This window comes from Phasianus colchicus, chromosome 1 (genome assembly GCF_987193195.1).
Source record: "Phasianus colchicus chromosome 1, bPhaCol1.hap1.1, whole genome shotgun sequence".
Taxonomy (NCBI): domain Eukaryota; kingdom Metazoa; phylum Chordata; class Aves; order Galliformes; family Phasianidae; genus Phasianus; species Phasianus colchicus.
Window position 1 is genome coordinate 1985564 of NC_143436.1, and position 19197 is coordinate 2004760.

The 19197-nt window shown below is 47.7% G+C and overlaps 1 protein-coding gene across 4 annotated transcripts; it reads left to right on the forward strand.

Moving 5' to 3' along the window:
- Positions 1-29: 29 nt before the first annotated feature.
- ANKRD16 (ankyrin repeat domain 16) lies at positions 30-19108 on the forward strand. 4 transcript variants are annotated; one of them, XR_016463009.1, is made up of 9 exons: positions 30-170; positions 1961-2283; positions 5605-5825; positions 8983-9025; positions 10031-10139; positions 11671-11832; positions 14781-14859; positions 15141-15223; positions 16529-16665. XR_016463009.1 is itself a non-coding variant. In XM_031605101.2 (9 exons), exons 2-8 carry the CDS (start codon positions 1970-1972, stop codon positions 16687-16689), a joined length of 1089 nt encoding a protein of 362 aa, XP_031460961.1. In that variant the 5' UTR covers positions 30-170; positions 1961-1969; the 3' UTR covers positions 16690-16730; positions 16969-19108. The 4 variants fall into 4 exon arrangements, 2 of the variants coding, with proteins under 2 accessions (XP_031460961.1, XP_031460962.1); XM_031605101.2 differs by lacking the exon at positions 15141-15223 and adding an exon at positions 16969-19108 and having other exon boundaries at positions 16529-16730; XM_031605102.2 differs by lacking the exons at positions 30-170; positions 15141-15223 and adding exons at positions 208-314; positions 16969-19108 and having other exon boundaries at positions 16529-16730.
- Positions 19109-19197: the final 89 nt, after the last annotated feature.

A 19197-nucleotide genomic window follows, 5' to 3' on the forward strand; every position in this document is an offset into this window, starting at 1 on the left:
AGCGAGGTACTTCCGGGTTGGGGCGGGTAAGGGCGGGAGAAGCCATTGAGGGAGCGAAAGAGAGAACGATCACGGAGTTTATCACCACCCGTTCCGGGGGGCGGGGTTAGTGTGACGTCACGGCACCGCTGATTGCGTCACGGTGACGTCATACCGCAGGAGGAGCGCGGGTGGGTCCTAAGGGAGGGGCTGGCCCTATCCCGGTGTGGCAATGGGGGGCGGGGAGGAGGAGGAGGGGAGTAGGAAATGGGGGAGGGGGGACTGAGGAAATGTGGAGGCTCTGATTTCTGAGGAACGAAGAGATGTGGTGAAATGTACGATTCCTTCCTTTGTACGGTTTCGTTTTCCACAAGAGAAAAAAGCCAATTTCTGTTTGTTTGTTTGTTTATTTATTAGCTTCTAATTATTTATTTTTCTTTGGAAAAGGAAATTTGGGGGTTGTTTTTTGTTTTGTTTTGTTTTGTTTTTTTCTGAGAGGAAAAAGAAATTTCACTTTTTTTTTTTTTTTTTTTCCTGAGATAAAGGAAACTTCACATTATTTCCTAAGGGAAAATAATATTTTCCATTCCTCCTTCCCTCCCCCCTCCTTCCTCCCCCCTCCCTTCCTTCCCCTCCTCTCCCCTCCTCCCCCATTTCCTCCCCCCCTTTTCCCCCCCTTCCTCCCTCCTCACTCTACTCACCCCTCTTTCCCCTCGTTCTACCCCCCCTTCTTCCCCTCCTCCTTTCCCCCCCTTCCTTCTCCCCTGTTTTCCCCCTCCTTTTCCCCCCCCTTCTTTCCCCCTCCCTCATCCCCCCCTGCTCTACCTCCCTGTTTTCTCCCCCCTTTTTCCCTCCCCCTTTCTTCCCCCCTCCCTTGTCCCCCCCCCGTTCTACCCCCCCTCCTATCCCCCTTCTACTTCCCCCCTGTTACCTGCTTCCTCCCCTCCTATGCCCCCCCCCTTTACTTCCACTCCCCTTTCCCCTTCACCTCCTTTCCTTTTCCCCCTCTTTTCTTTCCCTCCCTTTCCCTGAAAGGAAATTGCTGCTGCTCCTGTGCATTTTTCTGAGGGAACAATATTCTTCCTATTTCTGCTTTTCTGAGAGAAAAGTGATTTTCCTGTGTGTTTTTCTGAGGGAAAAAGAGATTTCACTTCTATTTTTTTTCTGAGGGAACAAGGATTTCTGATGGTATTTTTTAAATGAGGGAAAACACAAGTCCATGTTTTTTTGTGTGCATTCTTTTTCCCTGAAGGAAAGGAAATTTCACCTTTTTCATGTTGTTTTTTTTTTTTCTCCTGAAGGGAAAACTTCTCTTTTTTTATTTATTTATATCTATATTTATTTATATCTATATATTTATATCTATTTATTTATTTTGCTTTTCCTGAAGAAAAAGGAAATTTCTGGTGTTCCTAGAGAAAAGCCAATTTCTGCTCTTTTCTTTCTCCCCCTTGAGGAAGAAGGAAGTTTCTTTGTTGTTTTCCTGATGAAAAAATGAAAATTCTACTTTTTTCTTCCTTAAGGAATAAGGACATTTCTCTTTACCCTGAGGCAAAGCCTTCAGAACCCTCCAATGTTGCTGAGGAAGAGGGAAGTGCTATTCAGAGTCAACTCTTTGAAAGGGTAGATAATAGCAAGACAAGGGAAAATGGTTTTAAGTTGAAGGAGGAAAGATTTAGGTTGGGTGTCAGGGAGAAGTTCTTTACAGAGAGAGTGGTGAGGTGCTGGAACAGGCTGACAGAGAGGTTGTGGATGCCCCGTCCATCCCTGGAGATGTTCAAGGCCAGATTGGATGGGGCCCTGGGCAGCCTGGTCTAGTATTAAATGGAGAGGTTGGTGGCCCAGCGTGTGTTGGGAGGGTTGGAGCTTCATGATCCTTGAGGTCTCTTCCAACCCAATACATTCTATGATTCTCCTGAGGGGAGAGAAGTGTCCACTTCAGAACAGCAGTAACTTTGCCTTTCCACTCTTCTTTTTCCAGGCACAAAACATGGCAGAGTGGCCAGGGCTGCAGACCTTGGCCCGCCAAGGAAAGTTGAATCTTCTGGAGGTTGCACTGAAGGATGGAGCTGCCATCAACCGACGCTGTGACCGTTCTGGGGACACACTGCTGCACGTGGCTGCTCGCCACGGCCACCTCCACCTTCTGGTGCTGCTGCTGGAGACACTGGGCATGGACGTGGAGGTGGCCAATGGGGACTACAAGAGACCCCTCCACGAAGCAGCCTCCATGGGGCACAGGGAGTGTGTCTCCTACCTCTTGGCCAAGGGAGCCAGCGTGGATTGTCTGAAAAGGGCTGATTGGTAGGTGGGCTTTATCCAAACCCTTCTGAGAGCAAAAGGCAGAGGAGATGGGGAAGGTTTTAGAGGACAAAATGTGTGAGGAGCACCTGAGGACAATTCAACAAGACCAAGTGCTGTGCCCTGCACTTTGGCCACAACAACCCCAGGGAATGCTACAGGCTTGGGACAGAGTGACTGGAAGACTGTGTAGAGGAAATGGATCTGGGGGTATTGGTCAACACTTGGCTGAACATGAGTCAGTTGTGTGCCCAGGTGGCCAAGAAGGCCAATGGCATCCTGGCTTGTATCAGAAGTAATGTTACCAGCAGCAGCAGGGAAGTGATCATTCCCCTGTACTCAGTGGAGCAGTACCTTGAGTACTGTGTTCAGTTTTGGGCCCATTAATACAAGAAGGATGTAGAGGTCTTGGAGCATGTCCAGAAACTGGGCAGCAAAGCTGTGAGGGATCTGGAGCACAGGTCTTATGGGGAGCAGCTGAGGGAGCTGGGATTGTTAGTCTAGAGAAGAGGAAGCTCAGGGGTTATTATTACTCTGTGCAACTTCGTGAAGGGAGGTTGTGGCAAGATAGGGGTCGGCCACTTCTCCCATGGAACTAGTGATAGGATGAGATGGATGGGGCTCAGGTTGTGCCAGGAGAGATTCATCTTGGACATTAGGAAATAATAATTCTTAAAAGAGTGATGAGGCACTGGAACATGCTGTCCAGAGAGGTGGTGGAGTCCTAAAACTGGAGCTGTTCAAGAAAAGTTTTGGTGTTGTACTGAGGGACATTTTTTAATAGGGAAATATTGGTGGTTGGACTGGATGATCTTGGAGGTCTTTTCCAACCTTGGTGATTCTATGGTTCTATGGTTTGTTCAACCCAAAGAGGAGACTGGGGGAGAACTCATGGCAGCCCACAGCTTCACAGAATCATAGAATTATTAAGGTTGGAAAAGACCTCTAAGATCACCAAGTCCAAACCATCCCCACCATGCCCACTAATCATGTCCCTCAGTGTTGCAGCTCCACATTCCATGAACACATCCAGGAATGGTGATTCCACCACCTCCCTGGGCAGCCTTTTCCAATGCCACTCTTTTTGTGAAGAATTTTTTCCTAATATCCAACACAAATTCTGTGCCTGGGAAGCATTTGGACAACACTCTCAGTCGTAGGCTTTGAATTTTGGGTGGTGCTGTGTGGAGCCAGAAGTTGAATCCACAGTGATCATAGAATGGACTGGGTTGAAAAGGACCATAATGATCATCTAGTTTCAAGCACCCTGCTATGTGCAGGGTTGTCAACCACTAGACCAGGCCAAGGGATCCTTATGGGTCCCTTCTAGCTTGGGATATTCTGTGATTCTACAAATCTGAGGGCAGGAGCCAAATCTAATTCCAGCTCTCTCTGTTCTCCCCCTTTTTATCATGGAGGTTATAAATTAGTATTTCATTAGCAGATCCAATTTAAAAGCTTTGATCTCCTTCAGTTTGTTTCACTCCTTTGTGTGATAGGACTCAGTGTATCTCTTTCCTCTAGAACTGGAATAAGAAGCTAGAAACATAAAAACAAACAAACAAATAAAGAACAACTTTGCTCCTGTTTCCTTCTAGCAAACAGAGCCTTTTGGGAAAGATTTGCTACTGATAAAGTAACAGCATCACGACCCAAGAAAGAGCTAGTTTCTTCAGAGCTTTTATTTTTTTGCCTGCTTTGTAGGAAACATGTCATCAAATGCTGAGTGAATGAGCACTGGGGTAGAAAACAAGGTTTATTCCCCGGCGTGCAGCAGGCCTGGTTCAAATAGAATGCTACATCCCTGTCAAACTCTGCTCTTGGGGAAGGAATTCCTTCTAGCACGTTGCAAAAAAAAAAGCAGAGATTTCCCCCTAGCACGAATGAAAGGCGAGCAATGCCTTTTTGAAGCTGCAATAACACAAAAGCAAAGGCAGCTTCCCAGTCCTCCTAATTAGAGGCTGTGCCAGCACCAAGCTGACATCAGGGGGAGCAGAGGAAGGCAGAGATCTCAGAACTGCATGCAAGCCTGGTTTTTGGTGATAGGTCTACAGCACCACGGATTAAATACGGTGCACTGCATACATCCTGGCACGTGTCCTAGTCCTCAAAGTCTCATCTGCATTAAAAATATGTGCTGGTCTGAAGAGCTGTGTGGAAGTGGAGCTGCAGGAAGCAATGAGCTTCAGGCTCAGCTCTACCCATGCCAGGCATTTATCTCATCTCTTCTTAAAAATCTCCATTAATGGAGATTTTTATCTCTCCTCTCAGCACTCTGTCCACATCCATAAAACTGGAAGCATTTGTCCTCATGTCAAAGCCAAATCTTTCACCGTGGTTTAGGTGCTTTGTCCAACAGGAAGAGTTTTTTGTGCTGTTCTTATGAATGGGGGGATGTATTTCTTTTTGTCCCTCAGCTGATACGTGTCAGTTATTGCTGATGAGCTTTTCATCATTTCTGGGACAGCTCAAGGTTTCTATCCAATCTGTGCAAGCACCCAGAGTTTGATGATGGGGTGAAGTTTTTGGATCAATAAAATGGTGAATGTGGCTCCACTTGCAACAGTTAAACCTTTATTATTCCTAACGCCGTGTTGGTTAGGTAACGTGGTAATTAAAGAAAACAAATTGCTGCTGCTGAGATCAGTAGAATGAGTCATCAACATAGAGCCAAATGCTGGAGATGAAGGTTCACTGCCTTAAGTAACCCATGCCTTGCCTTGAGGGTAAGCCCTCAGCTGACACCCATCTCTGTGCTCCCTCAGGGTTGGCTATAAAACCCACAACCTCTCTGGTCCTTGCAAGGGGGAATGAAGAAGGAGATGAGGAATTTCTCCTATCCAAAAAGGAAAAATTAGAGGCTGAACCTTTCCAGGCAGGAGTTGGTGTTGTTAATCTGTAATGCATGGGTTCCAGCTGTGAGTGGGTGTGGGATTGGAAGCAGGGCAAGGTGGGCTGTTGTCTGTGTACAGGTTGTACCTGCTGACTTTGCTTGCCAGAAACCCCACACAATCTGTGCGAAGGACAGCCTTAAAACTATGGGATGGAGAAAATGCTGTTCTGCTGGGGAGTTTTAGAAATGTTCCTCCATACCAAAAGTTGTTCCCAGGCACATGAAACAGGACAAAGCTCTGAAAATCTTCCCTCTCAAACAATTCCTTGGCATCAGAAGTTTTTCAGAGTAGCATTTGCTGGTGCAGTCATGCTAGGAAAAGTGTTCTTGTCCATGGTTTGCTACCTACAACCACAGCTGACCCTCTAGATGACAGGGGTAGGACCAACCAGGATAGGAAACACTGCTTTTAATCATCTCTTTTCTTTCAGGACCCCCCTAATGATGGCTTGCACCAGGCAGAACCTGGAGGTGATCAAAGAGCTCGTGGAGCATGGAGCCAACCCACTGCTGAAGAATAAGGATGGTTGGAACTGCTTCCACATTGCAAGCAGGGAGGGCCATCTCCAGGTCCTCCAGTACCTGCTGGCTGTGTCCCCAAGCAGCTGGGACACAGAGAGTACCATCAGGAGAACACCACTGCACACAGCAGGTCAGGAGAGTCCTGTCCCCAGTGCTAATGAGGTTGGAGGGTCCTCAGTTCCCATTTCACTGAATTTTATCTCTGTGCTTTTCCCAATTTAGTTCATAGTCTCACCAGTTTTTGTAAGGGATGCATCTCTCAAACCAATCCATCCTTGTCCAGATGCTCAGTGGATTAAGCCTTTGTGGTACATCTGAAGAGCAGTAGGTTTGGTAGGCAGAGCACCCAGTAGAATTTCAGGTTTTGTTATTCTTGTGTTCCTCTTAAAAAGGAAGGTAGCATTGAGTGGGCAGAAATACAGACTGCTTTCTGTGCTGGGAAAACACTGAGGCTGAATCTGCTGTGCCCAATTCCCTTTTTAAACCCTTTTCAGTGGCTTAAAAGGGAGGTATATGGGACCTATAAAGGGAGTGACCAGGTCTGAAGGACTTCAGATGTTATCTGTGGGCATCGCAGGAGGCAGAAAGACACAGTTATCTGAATGGCAACCCAGAGGCAGTTTGCATTTGGTTTCTGGCTTTTGGACTTTCCTTCCATCGTTGTTAAGAACTGGATGCCTAGCTGATAAATGCCACATGGTGTACCTCAGTTAAGTCCTTCATGTTTTAGTAAGTTGGATGGCCTCAAAATCTGTTAATGCAGAATTAAGTTTGTCCTGCCAAATCTTGTTTTGCTTGCAGAGTAGCAGGTCTGCTTACCCACAGACATGTGCAAGGTCAGCCATACAGATAACACTTATGTTTCCAGGGCAGAAATCCCATTAACTCTGCCCTCCAGAGATGCAGTGGGATGATGGAGGGTCAGGGAAGGGAAAGGTGTGTGACAGCACATTGGAATGATGGTGTGGGGCAGCTTTGGGGCTGCAGGATGGTGGCTTACCTGAAACTGAAATGTACTGTGTTCCTGAGTGGGGATTTGGCTTTTTTTCCTGGGGCTCATCCATGCCACCGCAGGAGATCTGAGCATGAGGAGCCACTGCTTAAAGCCACAGCTACCTAAATTCATTTCCCAAAGACTGTAATAGGGATTGACTCTCCGGAAAGACCCGAGGTATAGGGAGGAGACCTCTGCTGTGCTTTAATTAATCTGTTGGGTATATCACCCTTTTGGCTGTCATTCTTATTACTTCTTCAGCCCTCAGCAGTCGCCTGTCCACCACGCTGTGCTCATCAACAGTGACAGTCCCAGCCTACAGGCACTGACTGCTCCATAGTCCTTGTGCCTGACCTGAGAGTGAAAAATAGCTGATGTGCTGTTTGATGTTTCATGCTGAGTGGTGAGGAGCAGCTTGCGTGAGTGAGAAGTGGATAATCCTTGCTTATCTGTGTGTTCTGCTCTCCCTGTGTAATCCCAAGTCTTCTGTCCTTGTGCCTACATCAGCAGGCTGGGCTCACAGCTCATCTCAGCCTTTAGATGGATGTCCAGAATATGGGGATGGAGGAGTGGGTATAATATAGGTGAGGAATTTCCTGCTGAACGCCTTGAAGTATCTTTTCCTGCCTCATAACACTTGGAATACGGGGCTAAAGGCAGCAGCATTGTGCTCTACTTCAAGTTATCTCCACCCCACCATGTTTGACTTTCCCCATGGCAAAGCCCTCAACACATTTTGTGTTGATTTCCAGTCATTACACTGATATATCCACTTCAGACTAAGCCACAGTGGAGCAGCAGCTGCTGCAGAAGCAATGGGGCAGCAGGAAAGTCTGGAGCTGTTAAACCACCTTTGCCCCCAGCATCACTTTAACTCAGGACCACGCTGGAGGCTGCTGCTCATTGCAGGCACTGCTCAGTGTTGGTGCCAGCATGCAGATACAGCTCCCAAGGCGAGGGCATGGGTGAGGGGCCAGAGGCAATGCTGGAGCTGCTGGGGGAAATCATGTCAGATGAGCTGCCTTCTCCATGAGTTTACATCCTTGGGTGTGGATATGAGCTCGTTAACCCGTGACCAGGCCAGCTGCCTTCCTGGCACCATTATCCCTGGGTAGATGATGGGTAATGTTCTCCCCTTGCCATTTTTTTTTTGTTTGTTTTGTTTTTTTTAAGGCAGATTCTTCAAGCCTTGCTTCTTCATATATCCATAGCCTAAGGCAAGAGGGGGGGGGAGATGTAATTAGAGGAAGTGGAGTGCTACAGCAGATCCAAGCACAGCAGCTTTCTCATGTCTCTGTTGCTGTACAAGGATATAATTGTGTTGCTTGGGTGGCTTTTTCTTTTTTCAGACCAGCTTGGCTTTTTTTAAAGCCTGTGTTTCAAAAATCCTTTTCACAGCGTGGTTCTGCCTGAATTTACATCAGCCCAGGTGAAGGGGTGCTGTGTGGGAAGGGAGCAGGAAAACACAGCCAACATCAGGGAGGGTGGGAGTGCTGGTTGGGCTTTCAAAGAGCATCTATTGTGCAGCCACATCTGAAGGTTATTGCTGCTAACATATTCACTGGGGGCTGCTCTTGTATGGCATGGATAAACAGCCTGATGTCTCAGCCCTGAGCTTGGCTTGATCATTTATTCTTTATTTCATTTGTTTTGCACAGTGACCTGCCAGAATACAAAAACCCACACATACACGCACACAAAAAAAAGCCTGATTAAGGCTGTCTGTACATTGCTGTAACATGAAGTTTATTAAAAAAAAAAGAGACTGTTTCAGTGCATGATGTTCACATCCTCCCCCACTGCTGTTGTTTTCCCTCGGAGATGCTGTCTAGGCGAGGATGCTTCATTAGGGTGATGAAATGGAAGGGATGGTTGGTCTGAGTGGCTGAGGAAGGGTGGAAATGCCATCCAGCTCTTCACCATCTCTTTGTGTTGGTTTTGCATCTCATAGATTTCACTTCAGGGATTAAGGAATACCAGCAGGAAAAGATCTTTGTGTCAGCTTAATTGTGTGTACTCTCTCACGCATGCAGTCTGCAAGTAGAAGCAAACGGAGCTGATATGCATACTTTTCTCCTGCTTTTCTATAGGATCAGGAGAAGAGAAGACTCGAGACCCAGAGGCAATATTTTAATTACAAAAATAAAAGCAAAAGCTTTGAATACGAAGCCTCTCAGACCTCCTCCCTGTCTCATGAATAAGCCAAAAGGGTCCGAAACCTGATTATGTTTCACCGTAGGCAGACAGCGACATGGAAACATAAATTACCCTTTGCTTCCTCTCTCTCTTGCAGCAATGCACGGCTGTTTTGATGCTGTGGAGCTGCTCCTGGAGCGGTAAGCAAGCTTCCTCCCAGTGCTACATCTCCTCTCTCCCCCGCCTCCATCCAGCTACCAGCACACAAAGGGCATTTATTCCATCCGGGAAGCTCAGCTGCACAGCTGCTCTGCATGCGATTCTGAGGCTGTCTCTGTTTCTTCCTGGCTTTTCATGGCTGGTGTTGGGCCTTGCAGGCAAACAGCAGCTCCGGATGGGCTCAGATGGCCTCAGACCTTGCTGTGACATAAGCCCTGGTTATATAACTCAGCTCTTCCTCTGTGCTGATTCATTCCTGTTGCCTCCAGTGTGGCCATATGATAACAAGGAAAGAGTTTTCTGCCCAGCTTGGTCTTTGTGATCTCCTCCAGGCTTTATTTCCAGGCTTCAGCTCCTGGGAGACTGCTGTGAAATGGCTTTAAATCAGCCTATGCCCCATCATCCTGATCCTGTTGCCTTCCTAAATAGTGCTGCCTGCTGCAAGAGCTGGAGCAGCTTTCCCCAGGCATTGCAGCCACTGCAACCGTTAGCCTTACTCATCCCAGCCTTGTTAATTCATGTTCATGCTTGGCCCAGCATAAATGTAGCCCTGTGATTTGAGCCAGGCTTTCAATTTTAATTCGCTCTTCTCTCATTTCAGTGGAGCTTTAGCCTGATTGAGACCTGTGGGCATTGATTTTGTATGTGACATTGTTGTGTGATGCTAAGATTCCTCCTCTGCAAGGTCTGGGTGCACCTTAGTCTTTCCAGCATCATCTCTTTGGGGAGCAAGGGAAGAGAAAATGGTCTGTAGAGCCTGAATGAGCTGCACCGGCTGAGTGCCACATCTCTGACCCTAAAATCCTTAGCTGGCCTGCATCTCAGATTGTAAAACACCAAGGCAGGTTTATGCATGGTGTGCAGACAGGCTCTATATATCTTCTTATTTATCCACTGATGATCTACTGCCCCACCAGTGCAAAGCAACTGAGATGGTGAGAATTTTGCAGCTGCCACCAACTCTGTCCTGGCTTTTGTCTTCTCAGGTGCCAGTACAAACCTGACAGCAGGGACAATTGTGGAGTCACACCCTTTATGGATGCTATCCAGAATGGGCATGTCAACATTGCACGACTGCTCCTGGAAAAACACCAGGTAAGTGCCAAAAACTTCTGCTCCCCTGTCCAGTGACCTGAGCTATCAGGACAGGTGATCGATCAGTTTGTAACCAAATCGTGACAAAGCAATTCAGGCAAACTTCCCATGGAAATGAATGAGATTTTGCCAGAAGGAGTGGGCTCGTGTAGGAGACCTCACTCTGTGACTGAGAAATATCCCCTTGCTGGTGAAGGGGGATGGAGGGACCATGGCAGGGAAGGATAGGACTTGCCCTCTGCTGCAGGGACAGTGATGTTAAATCCAAAACTGACTCTTGGGAGTGTCAGGGCTCAGTATGAAGGCTCCTCCGGCCACACTGAGGGTGGGTAAACCAAAGGCACATTGCTGAACCAGCAGCAGCTCAGCTCTGACCTCCCTCTCTTGAGACAGCTGCTGCTCCCATCTTTGTCTCCCAGTAATCTCCTATTTCCTCCAGCATACAAGGCATAATAGGGATGTCATTAGAGCCAATTGTGTGTGGTAGGAACCAGACCACTGCATTATTTATTGACTGCTGAGTTAATGTGAGATGGTTGGAGACCACCTAATGGCTGATTCTCACGGAGGTGGAGCTGTTTCTCTCTTCTCACCCCTTCTGCTATTGCATGGCCTTTCTTCTGCACCAATTCCAAGGCTTGGACTTTATGGAAACTGCTGGCCTGGCAGAAAGCTAGCATGGTACAAAGTGAACCTGCCTGTGCCACACTGAACTGTCATGCTGGAATTGGCCAGCTGAGCTCCCAGCATGGCATAGGATGGGCCAGAAGCACATAAAGGGAATGTGGGTCCCCAATTCTCAAGCTATCCACGAGCTGCATGCAGCAGGACAGGGCTGCAGAGACAGTTTGGTGCTCTAAGTATGTTCAAGTGCTTGTTAACTTCAGATGTTCCTGCTCTTGTGTTTGTGTATCAAACAGTATTACAATATGAAATGTTTGCTTACATTTTTTCAGACTCTCACTTCAGATGATGAGGATGGAACTGTTGATTTCATTTCCTCATTCTGGTGCCCTGGCTTACAGCCATGAAACCAGCACTGGAAACATTAATGGCAGTACAAAATGGTAGTAAAACTTTCTAGGTCAGACCATGAGACTGCAGGAGGATGTATTTTATCCTTTTAGACAAGTACGCTGTGTACTATCCCTATTACCCATCTTGTTTTTGTGTATTTGTGGCTGCATTCAGAGACTCATAGAAGAGATTTCTTGAAGTCCTCCATCCATCTCTGTCCCTCGAACCTACACCCAAATTCTTTTCCACAACAGAGGCTGGAGATGGGTTGTTTCTTGCTGCTTTGGCTTGGTTCTTCTATTTTGATACTACTCTTGCTTGTCACTTGAACTCAGCAGAGAGCTGGCTCTGGTCTGCAGATGACAGTGCTACCAAACTTGGTGTCACTTGGTGCTGGTGACATTCCCTGTATTCTTTGTTGCCACTGTGGCTGTGGCAGGCAGATTCTGCTTATCCTTCAAAGTTTGGCCAGGCTGTTCATTGCTTTTCCTTTCCCCCCTTCCCTTTGTTTCAGGCTTGTCCCACAGCTGTGGATGCTCTGGGTGCTCAGCCTCTGCATCGGGCAGCAGTCACAGCACAGGATGGAGCCATCCAATTCCTTGTCTCTGAGCTGGGTGTCGATGTCAATGGGAGAGCAACAGCTCTACAGCTGACAGCACTGCACTACGCAGCCAAGGTTTGTCCTTATCCCTCTGTTTCCTCTGCAAAGCCTTTGACAGTTGGTGCACTACCATCAGGCATCTAAAACAGGCTGGCTTAGGTGTTTGCCACTGATGAAGGATTTACATTCCTAGCTCATCCTCTGTCATTGTCTGTTTGTTCCTGGTCAACCCCATACCTTACTCAGTGTTTTTCAGACCCTTATTAAGTGTGACCAGCCGTCTGTATGATGGTGGATGTCTGTCTTGCTTTGTTCACCAGAAATCCTGACAGTACCTGACTGTGCTGAGGGTGGGTGAACCTCCCTGCATGGAAAGTGGCTGAGTGGCACTGAGTGAGAGCAGAGGTGGGTGGCAATAGGGCAGTTTCCTTTACCACTCATACAGTTTGTCGTGCTGTGGGTAAGACTTGACCCACATCTCTGGTGGGAGTCATCCTTCCAATCTATCACCTTTGGACCAAAATGTAGTGCCTGGTGGGAATCCACTTTGCTGATTAATGGGAGCTGTGGATGTGAACAGTTCATGAGAGGTGATGGTTCTTCACCAGCATCATCTCTCACCTGACAGGATAGGATTGGTGAGACACTGCTCAGATTTCTTTCTCCTCTTTCTTCAGTCCTGCTGGTTTGGACCATGGTGGATCAGAAGCTGGTCTCCATGCCAGCAGCTTGCTGAACAGAAAAAGCCTCATGTGCTGTGAGACACTGTTTGTCCCAGGAGGTCAGATTCTGGCCTTCCTGTAGCCAGACATGGGAAAAGAGATGTAGAAAGGTGGAGGGAGCTCCCAGTGCTTATCAGTGTCCTTCATACAACAGTTGTTTGGAATTCCAGTCGGAGTTGTTTGAGCTTTCTCCTCCTCTTGTCTCAAGCCTGTGAAGAGTAAGGCTGTGGGTCCTGCAATGCTCCCTGGGCATGCAGAGCAGATCCCCAGAGCCTCCCTAATGACCAGGATTTCTCTTAAGGGGCCTGCTGTCTCACTTCTGCTTTGTGCTGCTGACTGCCTGCGCTCCAAAGGAAGCATCCCTGCTCAGAGCCCAGCATGTCAAACCTCATGAGCTTTAACACAGCGCTCAGAATCTTGTAGTGGGAATGAAGCAGCATCCCTGTGCCCCCTTCCTACAAAAGCATCAATGACACTCACTGAGAGTGCTGGCAACAGCATTTTCCTCCAGCAGGACCCAGCCATGGCATTTGCTGGCTCTCACAAAGGAAGCTTTTCTCCCATGCTCTAAGAAACCATGTTGAAAGCCCTTTTGGTTGCCAAGGGTACGTTTAACAGCAAGGCTATTGGGGAAAATAATGTGCCTTGGAGAAGATCCCAGCTCTGTCTTGGTGAGTGGCTGATTGGGGAGCAATTTGATGGGCCTCTCATCCTTCCCGAGGCTCAGTGTCACTTTATATTTATATTTACAGCATCATTTATTTGGCTGGTGGTGTTTTGGTGTTTTGTTTTTTGTTTTGTTTTTTGGTTTTTTTCTTTCCCCCTTATTACTTTGCATTTATAAATAAATGAAAATCGAATTATGCTTTCAACTCAATTTGCTGCCAAGTCTGTGGCAGCAAAAGCAGTTCCTGGCTTTGCTGTCTTTGCCACTGAGAGGGCCTGTGCATGCAGCAGGGAAATGGGAATGTGATGCTACTGAGTTGTGTGATAATGGGGGAAAGAGTGGGTGTAGGGATAAAAATAGGGGCCTTCCACTCTCATGCCACATTACAAAGGCTAATTCATTGCATGGAAGAAGGAAATACAAAATCAGGCGCATTATTTAGGGAGAGGGGATTTATTTCAGGCCAAACTTGTGCAGCCAGGAGGGGTGTGAGGGCTGCATTGCATTTCTCCCTGCAGCACTTACATTTGGCTGCTGGCAGAGGTGTGGTAGAGAGCACCACGGGTTGTGCTGGTGTTTAAGTGTGGTGTTGTACATCTCCCAAGGCATTACAAATGCTGGAGCAATCCTTTAGGAAGTGCAGATGTCTGAAGGTACTGCAGATAGAAACACAGCAGAGCACATCAGCAGCAGATTCTTCTCTCTCAGCTGAAATAAACCTCAAGAAGAGCAGCTGTAGGTCTCCATAATCATAGAATCAGAAGGTTGGAAACGACCTGTAAGATCATCTAGTCCAAATAATACTTGCAGTAAATTTACAGCATGGGACAACAGCAGTTCTATGGTGACATTGTCCTTTTAACAAGCAGCCAGCTGTCCTTTATTAAAGGTAAGTCAGGGATCCTAGGGCTCTGTGACCAGCTGAAGTTAAAAGCATTTTAATTGAGTTACTCGATGGGAGGAGAGGAAGAGACAGGATCTGTTGACAAATCAGTGCACTAATTTGCTATTAAGGAACTTCTTTAGGTCTTGTCACCCAGTGCTAAGTCAGAGGTCATTTGTGCATTAACTCCTCTGTAGCCATCAGCAAAAGCAAAACTGCTCTGGGAGATGGTCCTCCTCTGAGTCTTTAGCTGTAACACCACCACCAGAGACATCCCTGCACTGTAACATCATCTTAAGTACTTGCAATGCTTTTAATTTGAAATTGTGAGGAAAAAATTGCAGAGAGGATTATGCTCCTGGGATGCCTCTCGCTTTTTTTTTTTGGCCTCTGGGTCAAAATTGCTGGCAAGGGTTTTGCAGGAAGGCTGAGCAAAGGCCAAGCTGAGTGTCCTGTAGCAGCAATGTGGCTATGTGTGTGGGCAGTCCCTGGCTAACAGAATGGATCTGCACAGCTACAAGCATACAACAGAGATTTCCAGCTAGTCTAAGATCCTCTGGATCTTTTAACAGTTCCTGGTGGTCCCAGATTTGACCGTGGCAGATTCACTTTACATCTGTGCCTTTGCAGGTGCCTGGAGATTGCTTGTGGCCTTCTTTCTTTTCAGGCCTGTGTCGTTTCTTCTAAATGCAAAGGAACTGTGCTGATTTTGCTGAACAAATAACCCATGTGCCTGTGCTCACCACTGCAGGAAGGACACACGTGCACCATTCAGATGCTGCTGTCCCTGGGTGCTAATATCCATGCAAAGGATGGGAAGAACCGTTCTGGTAAGCATGCTAAGCTGTGTGTTCACACACTGTGTTGCAGCAAGACTGTGCTTTAGAAAGAGGAGCCTCTAAAGCAACCCGTGCTGCATCTTCTCATACAAGGGGATGCCAGGAGCATGGATGCAAATGGCTCTTGAAGCAGCACAGCATATGAACCCTTGGCAACTTTCATTTAGTAGCTCTCTTCTTGCTGGACTTTCTAATGTCTAATGGTGTTTTGGAGCATGTGTTGGGGCTTTTCTCCTGTGTGGACACGCTCATTTGGCTTTCTTTTTACACAGCTGCTTATTTTGCATGAAGCTTTCAGGAGTTTTGATACCCTTCATCAAACGTGGTTGAAATTAGGCAGCTCAAAACTCTTAAGGTAGGCAGACAAACATGATTGCACAATCTCTAAAGCCTTATCAAACTGCCTGGGAATGGCTTATGAGCAAATAGTAACAGAGAGCTTGAAAGTAAACAGAGTTGCTATAGTAGTACCAGTGAGAGTATGAGGCATCTCTTGCATCAGCATCTTTCTCTCTCTCTCTCAAAAAAAAAAAAAAGAGTATATAGAAATGGTTTCAACCATTGCTAAAATTGGCAACTTCCCCAGCCTTCAGGTTTGCTTAATGATACGCTTCAGTGGTGAGATTGAACAGTCTTGCAACTCTCAATCTCTCCCCTCACTCCCTCAAGTGAGTAAATTTGGGTTTTGCTGAGCTTGTCCAGCCCTGGGACCTTTGTGATGTTCTCCTCATACCCTGTTCTCCTTTGCTGCGTTTGTGTCAGTGTATACTGGGGTGTTTCCCACCCTAATCCACTCCTGCAAAGTGTTCTACATGAATTATCCTGCTCCACCCCTCTGGGCAACACCAGCAGGAGCTAATGACCCTCAGCACCAAAGATACTCACCCTATGCAGGTTTAGATCAGGAGAATAAGGCTGGCCCACCCTATAACAGGGCTTTAGGGCTACCTAACTGTGCTGGAGCTGAACTGTATCAGTCTGGAAGGCTCACTGGGATAAGCAGACTCTGTGAGCAGTGCTGTTTCAGCCTCCTCCTGTGGGATGCTCTTTGCTGTGTGCAGTACAGGGAAACCTTTCTGATTTACTCCTCAGCTCTGGAGTGAACTGGCAGGATGCCTCAGCCCATAACAGACCCAGGTCACATCCAGCATCTTTTCAAGCCACTCTCTCATGCATCACTGTTAAATCCACCCCAAATACAGAGCAGTAAGATGCCCACAGCTAACGTGGGCCCATGGGCCTTCTGCTCTGCTGCACAGCCTCCTGACATAGGCACCCTTTTCCTGTGACTCAAAAAGTTGGCTTAAGTCCTCCCAGTCTGTTTGCAGACCTGTTTTGCTTTGGCTCAGCCAGCTTAATACCACTTGATGGGTTGGAGAGACAACCTGCAAAGAGGACATGGAGGGGTCATAGCGTTTCTACCAGCATGGCTGGGCTTGGAAAAGAAGTATCCCATGTATTTATGGGTTCAACCATCCTACTGGGAAGGCTGTGGCAGCTGAGCCATTGTACAACTGCTTGGTTGAAGTTATCTTTTGGTGCGTTTCCTCTGATAATTCGGTTTCCTTCACTGAGGATCCAACATTTGCTTCTGAAGTGGGCTGAAGCTGAAGACAGCATGCAGTCTCAGTTCCTTTTTGACATCCTGTCTCTCCCACAGCCCTGCATGCAGCATGTGCTGGGCAGCATGCAGCTGCTGCACAGATCTTGCTCAGCACAGGGCTGCAGGACAGCGAGGACAGCACGGGCACATTGGCACAGCAGCTTGCAAGGAAACCAGATGTCATCCAGGTTTTCCAAAAAACGAGTGTCAACTCATGAGACCAGCTGGGAAAAAGAGAAACCCACTTCATTTTGGCTTGGTATGTTTGTAATTGCTTAATGAGTGTCCATATTAATGTTTAACACAGTGAATTTTTGCTCAGAGACTCAGCAGAGGAATCAAATTTAGCACTTGGAAAGTGAATTAAGGGGAAAGCATGTTGTAAATACAGTTATTTCAATGAGGGAATGAATATGTTGGGTGTGGGCTGTTGTGCTCTTGTTCTGACCCTATCTTTGTAAGTTCATGGATGCTCTTCTTTCACTTCCAAATTTCAGGGCTGAGCTACACCTCTTCCTGTGCAGCAGCAAATGCATCCCAATAGCTCCACCTTCCCAAAGGAAAACCATCAAAGGAAGGTGTCTCACGGGCTGCTGCTAGATGATCTCTGCAGGGCTTGAACCCATTGGAGACTGCACAGCTCTCAGTACAGCCAGACATCCTGAAGGAGAAGAAACCTGCATCATTTTTACAGCCCTTAATGTAGCTGCTTTCCACAAATCTGTTAAGTTGCTGTGTTTAAAAGCTTCTGAGAGAACGTGGTGCAGCAAAACTGAGCTCTGAGTGCCTCCCTTCGTCAGGGCTAAGCTGCTGTGTAGATGAGTGCAGGGAGACTGCAAGCTGCATCAGCCTCATACGTGGCCTAAGCCTCATCCCAAAGCCTGCTGACATCAATAGAAAGACCTAAGCCTTGTGGGGGTCAGAGTGAAAAAGACTTATTAGTTATTCCAGATGTGTCAAGCAAGGCTTCCTCACCAGCACTGAAAAAAACTGCTCCTTGAATTCCGAGGGGCAGTGGCTTAATATATAATGTAGCCAGTAAGTCTGGAATACACATAAAGGTAAGAGCTATTGGAGCTGTTCAGTTTCTTTGTATCTATATGGAATAAGAAGCTTCCTCTTGCATGGAAACCTACCACAGTCCTACCTGCAATGTCAAGTTGTAGCAGACAATGCTATTCCCCAGTTTAAGTGACAGCAGATGGTAAAAAGGTGAGGCCTATAAGCAGGCTGGGTTTTGCTCTGCCCCAAGCCCTGGTGCTCACATCGTGGCTTGACACTCAGCTCATGTTTTCCCAGGAGGATTTAAGATGATGCTGAGCTCTGTTTGAGCGAGAAAATCCCCACTCTGCATTCCCTGGAACAGAATTTGCTGTGATGATACTGAGCTGGATAACAGCACTGTGCTCCTTTGGGGACTTTTAAATTAGAGCACAAATTGGGGTGATTTTAAGGACCAGAATGGACCTTCTGTTAGCAGTGGTTTTTAACCACACCTTTCTTTCTCCATCTGTGACATGAAGGAGATTCTTCACCACCGAGGAGGATAAGAAATGAGTGCTGGGAGGTTCTAACAGTGCAATGGAAGCTGTGCCAGCCCCTTACCAAGTGGATTTATTCCTCTAAAGATCCTGAATGCTTCTAGAAATCTGCCCTTCATAAAGCAAATAGTAATTCTGCAGCCTATTACTGCTTCGTTCCCATTTTCCATGATGTTAGCAAGCCATGAAATAGCTATTTTCCCCTAATATTCCTCCTCAAGCTCAGCTTGCTTGTGAATCTGAGCTTTTATGAGAAAGCAAATGAGAATATTTTCATGTGCCTTTCATAGCTCTCAGGGCCGTGGCAAACACCTGGAAATTAGAAAAAAGAACTTGTGTTATCTTGCATTATTTGTGAGGTGCTTTACACTTCCTGAAGCACAGATGTGGGCTGCACATTGGGCGTGTGCACCATTGCATGGTTGTGTGTGTTCCCATTGCACTGATGCACACGTGCACAGTGTGTGCCTGCCTGTTGCAGTGTGCATCAGTGCAGTGCACCCATGCATGCAGGCAACCACTGCATTGAAGCACACTTGCACGTTGGGTGCCTGCCTTTGTGCACGGCGCTGATGCACGTTGCCTGTAGGCAGGCTTCCATTGCTCTGATGCATATGCACTCAGGATGCACACGTGAGCATTGCACTTAGGCATCAGTGCAAGGGGTGCTTGCATATTTTCACATTGCACCTGAGCAGGAACCCACTGCACCGATGCACATTGCACACGTGCAGGCACCCAGGGCACTGATGCACATTGTACACATGCAGCACACGTTGCCGTGCACACACACCCGTGCATTGCATTGCACTGATTTGCGTTGCGTTGCATTGAGTTGCGTTGCATTGCATTGCATGCAGCCGTGCACCAGCAGCACGCGCGTGCACGCGCCCCTCGCACCAAACCCCGCAGCGATGCGCGCGCCGTCCACGTGACTCCTCCCGCGCTGCGACGAGCGGGAGGGAAAGTGGAGGTTGGGGTTCGGATGGGGAGGGGGGGGGAAGGATGCAGCGCGCATGCGCGCCGCGCCCCCACCACGGTGGCACGGCCGTCGTCGTCACGGCGCAGCTCCCGCCCCTTAGCGATGGCGCGCTCAGCCAATGGCGTGGCGGCGCGGCGTTGAGTGACAGCCGGGAGGGTGGGGCGGGGCGCGCGAAGCCACGCCCCCCTCCCCCCTCCCTCAGC